We start from the raw sequence: 11,082 nt of genomic DNA, 5'->3' as shown, positions 1-11,082 counted from the left end.
CATCCTTCTAAGCAGAAACGATCGAGGCAGCCCAGTACACCATGCATTCGATGCTAGCGATGCCAGAAAGAGGGGCACATCGTATCAAGGTGTGAGTGCCACTCTCGTCCCGGATTGGATGAGAATATACCTGCCAGTGAAGCGCGTGAGTGGCACGAGAGTGATTCTGGACGAATTAGTTTACTGTTGGTGCATCTGATCTCTAGTAAGGAGTACGGTGCGTGGTCCACGGAATGGACACAAACAGATGTACCGACTGTTGATGGAAAGAGTATGAGCAGCAAAGGAGCGACCAAGTTCAGTTTGCAGGTTGATAAAAGGATCCCCGTGGTGGTGGAGATATTGGTCATAGACGGAGATCTTTTGGTATTCGATCTCTTGCGCGGAATTTATTTCATCCGCCTGTTGGGCGGCGTTCATATCAATGAACACGATGACGCCAATTTCCCCGAAGGCAATTTGCGGTGTCGGCACTGCTGTTGCAGTGAAAATAAACCGACCTGACTTTGATGTCGTATTCGACCTGACTAAGAAACATTTGACTGCAACCTAAAGGTGGTTGAGTGAGCAGCACCAAAACAGCTGATCAATCAGACTCCTGAATATACCGTGCCCAAACATATTCAGAAGGACTATGACTGCGAATTGCAAACTTGAATTCGCAATGGATGGCTGATACCATACCCGGAGAAAGAGCTTGGTCCACCCAACGGAGCTATCGCACTAAAAGCGATTGTTTAGCATACCAAGGGAAATAGGCGGCATGTGATGAAATATCGCGAACTAAACGACCATGTGGACGAATACACGGCACGTGGGGGGTGTTCATAAACGCTGACAGACTGTCGGGGGAAAATGCCCGACGTGTTCTTGTTGGATATGAATAAGACCAACCTTAATCTACATGTGCACCGTTCTTTATGACAATTCCAAACCATGGTTGTGAAAGTGAAGAGATACTGAGGGACGATGGCGAAATTTGGGCTTAACGTAACCCCATCAATTCTGCAGGCAATTGTGGAGAGTGTTTTCACAGAGATGTAACTCTTCAGTAAGCAACATAGGCATGTATAGATGATTTATGCATCAACAACGTGGCGCTTGCGGAACGAGTGAAGTAGCATTTTCCTCGGTTTTGAATGGAAAGCAAGGAACAAGTGGCGGTTGAATATAGCGCACGTGTGCTTGTATTGGATGTCTGGGGAAAGCGTGCCACTGCGATGGAAGCGTGGTAGTATGATTCCAGATGTTTCAGAGTTTGTGACACGTCGAGCCATTTTCTCCCTGTGCGCGAAACTGATCGGCCATCTTTCAGTATGTGATGGGTAGAGTAACAAGAGGAATCATAAACGACGGGCCTACACTATAACCCAATTATGGGACGACACCACAGAGGATGTTCCACTGCAACAAATTCTCAAGGACACAGTAGCCAGGGCGAGGTAGAGCGATCTCTCATAGTGTCTATGATGTGTACACGGACAAGAAGGCAATGTATGTGTGAACGCACTTTTCTTGGCGACCGGTGTGCTCCTGGAACGTGATACTATTGTCTTCTTAGATGCATGTTAGCTACCATCCACGGACGACGTGCAACATATTAACTTGGCTGAACTTCATGCGGGGTTGGAGGGCATTATCCTTGTTTTACACTGGAAGTGCAAATTTATACACGTAAAAACGGACTCGGTAAGTATGTATCAGTGGACACGCTCACTTGTAAAACTTGAGTACGAAAAATGTTACTCTGACGGCGATTGGACACGATAAAATCACTCGTAGAAAGTATGGATATTCAATAGACATGCTCTGGTCCCGTCGAGTCAGAACTTGCCATACACCAGGACAAGTGTCCCACAAAGATGGCTAGATATTATGACATCTGAGAGTGAGCCTGTACCTCTGACCTGTGCTGCAAAGAGTAACGCAAGGACTAGTAGTCAGATTATTGAACTGCATAAGAGTAGTAGGCATCAAGTTATCCGACGCTCAGCATATTTCGTTCGGCGGGTTTGCTCAAGAATTACCAAAGCTCGTGGTAGGTCAGCTATCGGAAAATGTTAGGAATGTCGGACAATTGATCCGTCCCATTTCATTGAATACCAGGGTAATTGACGGTACAAGCTAATTGGCAAAGGCTGGGGATGGATATAAACATTTTATCAGCAAACATTTCCTTACGCTCACTGATAGCTGTCCAGCTCGTTTTACCATTTGGCGGATGTTGTGGCAGCAGGATTCCAGGCACATCATTTAACATCTTGAGTCAATATTTTTAGAGCGTGACCCCCGCAGGAACTGCTTACTGACAAGGATATTGCATTTATCAGTAAGGAATTCAAGTTGTTTTCTGCTGTTTTGGGAGTAAGCCTGCGGATTCGGTTTGCGTACGTGCCAGCAAGTTATGGCATTGCAGACCGATGTCACCGCAGTATTAAACGGATTGGAGCCAGAAAAAGAGATGCGCAGTTCATGAATCACTGTATTTGTACAATGTCGCGCCCAGGGACGATACATCATCGTTGACTGCACCTGCCAACGAGATCTATAGATATGAAGTTAGGGTGAAGAACATCGACCCAGTGGACACTTTACCAGGTTCCGCCCAAACCCAATAACATCTAGGCGACTGTGTATGTGTAAAACCGTCAGGTTATCGATACACATCCAAGTTCCAAGAAGGAACAGTAACGGAAGTGATCAGCTGGCAAACCATTGGTGTTGATGGTATCCCGCGCCCTGAGAAGGATATACGACCGGGGATATATACCTTCCTTTCTAGTAATGCAGATGATGAGAAGTAAGATGGCACTGCATGTATTAGATGCCTGACCGACACCCAACACAAAATGGAGAACTCTTGGAACACAAAATCAACACAAAACCAACATAAAACGAACAGAAAATGGAGAACTCTCGCAACATAGTCCAGATGCCATTCAACCTGTGATAGCAGATGAGACTTCAGATGGTATTGAGTGTATGACACTGCCTGCCCCACAGACAACATAGAATAGAAAGACCCCAGCACCACTCTTGCACAAGCTGTGATCAGGGATCAGAGAGGAGTGTCGACAATGTATCACGAGCCAACCGCTATCACGTCTAATGCACAAATGACAGGGCGCCTGCGTGCTGGTACAGGAAATTCGGTGTGTACTCATTTGCATTAGATTACGCTCCGCCGATAGAAAAAACATCGATTTTTTTTGTTTGTTTTGGCAGCAGTATTTTTTGCAGTTGCTTCGATCGGTGAAAGCGATTTCGTGTTGTTCGTTTCAGAAATCGGGTGAAGATAGGAAATCTTAAATATCGAGACCAAGAACGAAAGGGAAAGTAAGAAGAAAGAACTGAACATAAAATAATATGCTTCGGTTTGTCTGTGCTTATTGTCTAATAAAAACATGGAAAAAGTGATATGTTAATAGTTGACATGAAATTGAATTTCAAAATGAAAGGTTTTACTTGTAAGTTGCTGTTATAAAGGGGTGTTATCATTAGCAGCTGTGTATTATCTCTGCTGTACTAATCCAATAATCTTGGTTGCAAGGATTTATATGATGGACTATCAGGAAATAGTGCATGGTAGAATAAAAATCATATATCAGATTGTTTATATGAATAAGGTCGTGTACAATTTATAATTATATGCATGATTATGAGATTTTAATGTCATAACAACAAAATGCGTTCATGTCATATGTTTTATGTTGTTTAGCATTCAGAAATCAATTCCCCATGAAGTTGGTCATAATGAAATGCATTTTGAAGAATATATATTGCAATATATATATATATATATATATATATATATATATATATATATATATATATATATATATCTACCTATCTCTCTCACTCTCTCTCTCTCTCTCTCTATATATATATATATATATATAAATATAGAAATATATATATATATATATATATATATATATATATATATATATATATATATATACGTGTGCGGGGGGAGTGATATGTCCTAAAATATGAATTTTTATGTAATAAAGTGTTATCACATTGTTTGCATATATTTCATGACATTATACGCGTATATATAAACATATGTATTAATATATATATGTATATATATAAATATATATATACATACGTTGATATTTTTAAGCATGTTATTAATTTTTGGTACCCATAATAATATATGTATATATGTGTGTGATTACACAAACATTTATACACACACATACATATATATATATATATATATATATATATATATATATATATATATATATATATATATATATGTAGAATATTTCTACTTAGAATTGTTTCCATTTAATTAATTAATGTCTTTTATCATTTCTTTTTTTCAGATATTACTTATCTTTGAGCTTGTTTTTCGGTTGCAATTTCCCATGACGACGAAAGCGCTGGAAGTTCTTCTATGGCTACAAGCGGGCCTGGTTCTGGCCGTAGCGGTCGTGCTGCGCGTTACGTCGGCCGAATGTAAATTTCCCAGGTTCATGCACACGGAGCAAAATGCCTGGGTTCGCGGTTATGAGAAAGGCGACCGATTCGTCGCTTATTTCCAGGACGGTATAATGAAGGCCAGCAGTTGCCGCGACAATACATGCGTTCTTTATGAGCGCAAATGTATTGAGGAACTGCCCAATGGCAAATATATCGCATCCCATGCCGAGCAGCCACATGCTCAACGGTTCCTGTGCATAGAATTCGTACGTCGCAGCGAGATCATCGTCCAACTGAAACAATCTGAGCTCTCGTCTAACCAGTATCCATCTCTATGCAAGGATATGGTTCTTGATCAATGGCCATTAGTGCTGCTTGAGAAGCTACTAGAACACAAAGTCGGTTGCCCATTCTCGGGAGGCTACAACCTTCAGATGTTCGACAGCAGCGGAACACCGCTGTGCCCACGGGAAATCGTCCCCATACGTTTGGAGAGCGAGTGCGAAGCAGGCGAAGGAATGATGATCCACTTCAGAAAAAATGTGTGCATTCATCCTGACCTAAACATGGAAGTGAAGCAGAAGCTATATTGCCTTGCGCATTGGGCTGAAGGAAAATATCGCTTCATAATCCTTCGCGAAAAAGACAAACGTGATCATATCTGGTCACTTCGTATCAAAGAACCAGTCACGGAGATCAAAGATGCGGCCCTTTTCATGGTTCCAGTTTGCGATGCGGAGGACGTCATCACCCAGACGAATATGTATCTTCAATTGAAGCTTGACAAGTATGTTGTTTCGACAACATGCGCTGATGAGTTCAAAGATTGCTCACAGTATGTTCAGTTCTGCGATTCTGGATATCGACAACATTGCTCTAATTCATGCCGCGACTGTCGGCCCGATGTAATCAACTTATGCCCTTTCTCCGAACGACTTCGTAGTACTTGGGTACAGAGTATGAAAAAGAACAAGCAACTGTTTATCAACATCACTCACTACCATATCTATATTCAGACTTTTGGAATGTTCCATTGTCTAATGGCGAAGGGGAAGAGTGCTACTGGAACGAATGTCCTGCTACAACTATTCCAGAATGGGTGTTATCCGCGTTACACTTGCCTACAGATTGAGAAGACAGCACCGTCAGTTATAAGGTAAGCTATTACTCCTACATAATTGTAACATAAATCTCTAATACGAAATCGTCATCATTCTACATTCGCACGTGTTCACAAAAAAGCTAATCTAATTAAACAAAAATAATAAGCAAAATCAAATTCTCTAAATGATTGATGAATATTGAACAAATAACAAAAATATATAATACATGGAAAAAGAACCAATATATATATATATATATATATATATATATATATATATATATGCACTACAAACACCTGTTGTTTCCTATATACTTCATCTATTATTTTATGTTTGCACTTGTAAGTTTTCATTGTTATTTCAAGAATCGATATGAGTTAGGGTAGAGATAAAAAATTTTGAAAAATTAGAAAACCTGAAATATATATATATATATATATATATATATATATATATGTATATCTATGTGTGTATATATATATATATATATATATATATATATATATATATATATATATTGGAATTACTCTGTATCTTTTGTACGAACACACACACATATATATATATATATATATTGTGATACATTTAATAATAAATTATTTTATTGATTTTTTTCCGAGAGAAGATACATTTTCAGTATATTATATTTACTGTATCATTTTTTTGCGCCCAAAAGATCCATTCTCATCTGCTCGTTCACATTTTGTAAACAAGAGAAAAAAGGGAGGGTGCCTGCATGCAAGAGAACAAGGGAGAGACAGAGATACTGTGAACGAAGGTAGGAAGAAGAAAGAGAAAAGAAAGCTCATAAACGAGAAAGAGAGGAGAGAGAAAAGATAGAGAGAACTAAACCGTATATATATAGAGATAAACTGTATAGAAAAAGAGAGAGATAGACCTATATAGAGAGTTGTCAACAGTCAGTGAAGTTTTGTGCTTCAAAGCGACAAGACGCAAGTCATCGAAAGGCGACGGCAGCGTAGTAGTTGCGTAGCTGAGGTAAATATCAACGACACCAGCCGATGTTGGCGGCGAAGCTAAAGTTTTGTTTTGTTCAGCGGTCAAAGTTAAAATATTGACTGAATAAAAGAATGAACGCAGCGAAGGAATGATCAATGGAGCAGTGAATTTTTTACTATAAATCAAGGACTTCGATTAGCTTCGGGAACAAATACTTGGAGCAATTAAAATGCACGCGCGTAATGAAACATAAATAATCCGAATGACAAAAATATTAAAATTAATCTGCACGCGCGTAATCAAATATAAAAAAAATTACAGGAAAGATATATATATATATATATATATATATATATATATATATATATATATATATATAAAAGAGACAAAAGAAAGGTCACATTTCAAAGGACATTAAGTGGGTGTATCAATTAAAAACTCCATTTCTTCAACATCTCTCTCTTGCCCTAGAACCTGTATCTAATTGAGCAGACGATTTATTGTTTTATGTGAACATTGACTGTTGATATATTATTCTCTCGGTCGAATTTGAATCATTAGATAATTTCAGTTAGTTAGATATATTTAATTCTCTTTTATTTTCTTGAATATTATATTTTTAATGTAAATAAAAGTATGTACATTTTTAATGATATTTGTCCTCGTTATGTCTTATGTGATTGTGTTGTCCAGTACATTTCATTTTTTGTTGTCTCCGAGACGGTTATCAGATTCCAATACCTACGCATTATCAAGGTACCTGGGAAACTTTATTTTTTATATATTTCGTTACGTCACCCATCTCTACCCTCCTAAGTAGGATTGGGATACGTCGTAACAATATATATATATATATATATATATATATATATATATTGTATTAATATAAAGAATAATATATACATATATATATGAATAAAAAACAGATATATAAAGGTATATATATACACACACACATATAAATGTATATATATATATATATGTATATATATATATATAAATTTTAGCGTTCACTTATTAGAGGGATGGCTTTATACGGGTTATCAATATATATATATATATATATGTATATATATGTGTATATATATGTATACATATGCATATATATGTTTATAGTCTTCAAAATATCAATCTATAATATAAGTATGTATATATACACACTCACAAACCCAACCCCCACCCCCACACACATAAATATATTTAAATATATATATATATATATATATATATATATATATATATATATATATATATATATATATTATTCATTTTTAATTTCTCATCAAGAAAGAATTAGAAATGTTCCTGTACCCATAAGTAAATTAACAACAAAAAATTATGCGTCAAAGTAAGACAGTAAACATAATACATGTAGTGGGAGGAAAATTTGTGAAATAAATTGATGAAAATTGTTGGAGTATCCCTTATGAACATATTTGCTAAGTTGGTACAAATTTTGCCACGAAGGTAAAAGTTTAGTACATATATATTGCCACGAAGGTAAAATATTAGTATATATATATATATATATATATATATATATATATATATATATATATATATATATATATACATTGCAAAATAAATATATATATATATATATACATTGCAAAATATAAATACATATATATATATATATATATATATATATATATATATATATACATTGCAAACTTAGAAATAGTAGTTGAAGGAAGCAGTAGAAGTTAATAGTAGAGTTTCTTATACACGTAAACTTTATTAATTGTAAAGACTTATGAGCTACTTATACATATATATATATATATATACATATATATATATGTGTGTGTGTGTGTGTGTGTGTGTGTGTGCGTGTGTGTGTGTGTGTGTGTGTACGTACCCGCATAAATAAAATATGGAAAGCAAGGTCCAAAGGAGGTTAAGGACACTTTGTGTCTCCGCGATCTTCTCGAGCATCTTGGCTGCCATAGTCCTCCTCTGCTTCTTCTCTGAGGCTGTAACGGCCTGCAGCGTCTGTATTGGTATTGGTAAGCTCTGATATTGTTCACCAGCACTCTACTGCAAGTCTCACGGGACATACCGAGGTCCTGACTTGGCTTACGCACAGTGCTTCGGACTTTGTTGGAGAAACTCTCTCACTCTTTCGACCAGCTCGGCTGTTCGCTTCTGGGACGTCCCGAGTTGTTTGGACGGTTCTCTCTGGCAGCCTTGAGATTCTCCACGGTCCCGTACTTCTCGAAGTGGTTCACCCAGTTCTGAGTTCTGCTTTTGCATGTAGCCTTGTCACATTTGAACTGACGTATGAAACTGTCCTGGTTTTTCTTAAACGAGCCTGTCTTGTAGTAAAATTTAACACAGTGTATTCTTTGTCCCAGCTCCCACTCGTTGATTCCGGCATGCTCTGTAAAATAAGGGCAATCGCTGAATAAATAATGGAGGTATCACATAAAGTGTACACGAGCCCCGTGTTTTTTGGGTCACCCTGTAAACCAGTAAAATAATTTATTTTATAAATAACTGACACAATTGATTTGTACACAACTATTTACTTGTTAAATTGTAAGTAGATTTTGACAAGCTCGCCCGTTTGTTGTGGCGAAGGATTTGTGTCCTGGGGAAATTTCTTTCTCGACCAAGTGTTTTATGGATGTCACAAACATAAGAAAGAGTGCCGTGACAATGACGCCGCCTTGTGTAACGCCCGTTTTTTCTTCGAAATATTCGTCTGTACTTTAAGGGAGAGAATGTCGTATTCATGCGCACGCAAAGAAGTCTGATAATCTCAATAAACTTTGGCCGTCCAAATGTGGCGACAGTTTTCCAAAAAACTGTTTTTTATGCTAATAATGATAATAAAAAAATATGTTCAATTCAGAGAAGCTATGCAAAATAAACTGTGTGTTGGAATAAAATATTGATTGAGCAGATCATTAGTTTGCGATTGTATATTTCGAAGGTAGTGAAAATTAGTGTGATCTACTTAATAAACATAAACAAATATGTTTTATTATATTTCCTTTCTTTTTCAGATACCGACTTGGGCGCAGTATCGAGTGGCCTTTAGCACATCAGGGTGATTTGAAGACGTTCATCTGCAAAGATGACCATTTCGACTATAGTCCTGATGTCCAGGCCGTCCTGAGAAAGCCGATGACAGTGTTGATAAACCTGAAAAAGACCCACTCCGTGAGCTGTAATCTTAACCCCGCCATCAACCGATCAACCCGACTGAGGGACGAGAAATTCAGCGAATATTGTCTGCTGCATGACCCGACTTTGTCATCCGATCGGATCGTGCTTTACCACTTGAACAGCTCTTCAAAGCCAAAGCACATCAGTTTCGCCTGCCTCGCCTCCTTTGACATTAATCAACAGACGAAGGCAGTCGTCCTAAAAGCAATGCATCGTAAGAATCATTTTGTTTGCTGGGTATTTACTGCACGTAACAAAATTCTCGTCTTACCGCCGTCAGATTGCACAAACACCACAGCACACGAACAACCAATTTCAGAGAGAAAGGTGGACGAAGCCTCGGAATTCTCCGTCATGAAAGACGTGTCACGGACTTGTGAAGAATTCTGCCTAACGCCCACGCCCCCATACCTCACAGACAATACTACCTTGTTACCATATAATGTTTGGGATAACAGCTCTGGTCCAAATCATATTAAGTCGGTGATTACCTCCAAGTCACCAGGGACGATAAGTTACGATTTTAGGAATCCGCACAGATTGTTGGTTGTATTAATTGCATTTTTACTTCTTTCTCTTGGATGCATGCCGGCCTAAAAAAAAATCATGCTTGTTTGAGCGATAACGTTAGCTAAAATAATTTCAAAAAAATTCAGTTTTACGTCCAACCCTGCTGCTTTTTCAATGAGTGTCAATATGTCCTGACGAACATTTGTTCCGGGAGACATGCTACGATTCCAGGATTCAAGGAAATATTATTGAAAATAAGATATAAATTCAAGATATTTTCTAGAAATTAAAATACAAAAATATATTAAATATTTCAATACTAAAATGTTATTGGCCAAGGAGATTATGTGCAAGCCAACTTAATAATTATTAAAATATTTGAAATATTTAAGTAAACATTACTTAAATGCAACAGTAAAAAAGACAATGAAGGAAATAAAATAATATTTGAAAAAGATTATAAATTTAATGGATGTTACACTGCAAAATCCACATATGATAATACAGCTGAAGAAGTTCAGAAATGAAAAACTGAAGAAATAAACCTGAAGTTGAGAAAAGATAAAAATGGACATAATGATTTAAGCTGTAAAAAACAAGGCTAAAATCGATTTGTTGTTTATGTATCGCAAAAAGTATTGATATTACCTATCTCACTACTTTAATATATATATATATATATATATATATATATATATATGTATATATATGTATATATATATATATATATATATATATATATACAACAAAAAGACATATGGTACATAAATAAATGAATTTATTTAAATATATTTAAATTTTATCGCATTTTCTCTGTCGCTTTATATGTTATTTTAAAGGCCAAAAGAAATATTAAAATAAAATAAATGTTGGAGAAGAGTCAACGTTAAAAAACCTTGTC

The 11,082-nt window shown here is 36.7% G+C and overlaps 1 protein-coding gene across 1 annotated transcript; it reads left to right on the top strand.

Moving 5' to 3' along the window:
• Nucleotides 1–4,349: 4,349 nt before the first annotated feature.
• On the top strand, nucleotides 4,350–10,414 carry LOC145276286 (uncharacterized). Its single transcript, XM_080127706.1, has 2 exons — nucleotides 4,350–5,590; nucleotides 9,509–10,414. The coding sequence occupies exons 1-2, from the start codon at nucleotides 4,380–4,382 to the stop codon at nucleotides 10,266–10,268; spliced, it is 1,971 nt and encodes a 656-aa protein (XP_079983832.1). The 5' UTR covers nucleotides 4,350–4,379; the 3' UTR covers nucleotides 10,269–10,414.
• Nucleotides 10,415–11,082: the final 668 nt, after the last annotated feature.

Source organism: Euprymna scolopes, unplaced genomic scaffold (assembly GCF_053919585.1).
Source record: "Euprymna scolopes isolate OS-2025 unplaced genomic scaffold, ASM5391958v1 sca790, whole genome shotgun sequence".
Classification (NCBI taxonomy): Eukaryota; Metazoa; Mollusca; class Cephalopoda; order Sepiida; family Sepiolidae; genus Euprymna; species Euprymna scolopes.
This window is presented reverse-complemented; position numbering and strand designations above follow the sequence as displayed.

What these genes read in the sequence shown, in the direction of transcription:
- LOC145276286 (XM_080127706.1), top strand. Translation starts at nt 4,380, where the DNA reads ATGACGACGAAAGCGCTGGAAGTTCTTCTATGGCTACAAGCGGGCCTG. An exon ending in ACAGCACCGTCAGTTATAAG is followed by an intron (nt 5,591 to 9,508) that starts GTAAGCTATTAC and finishes TTTCTTTTTCAG; the next exon opens with ATACCGACTTGGGCGCAGTA.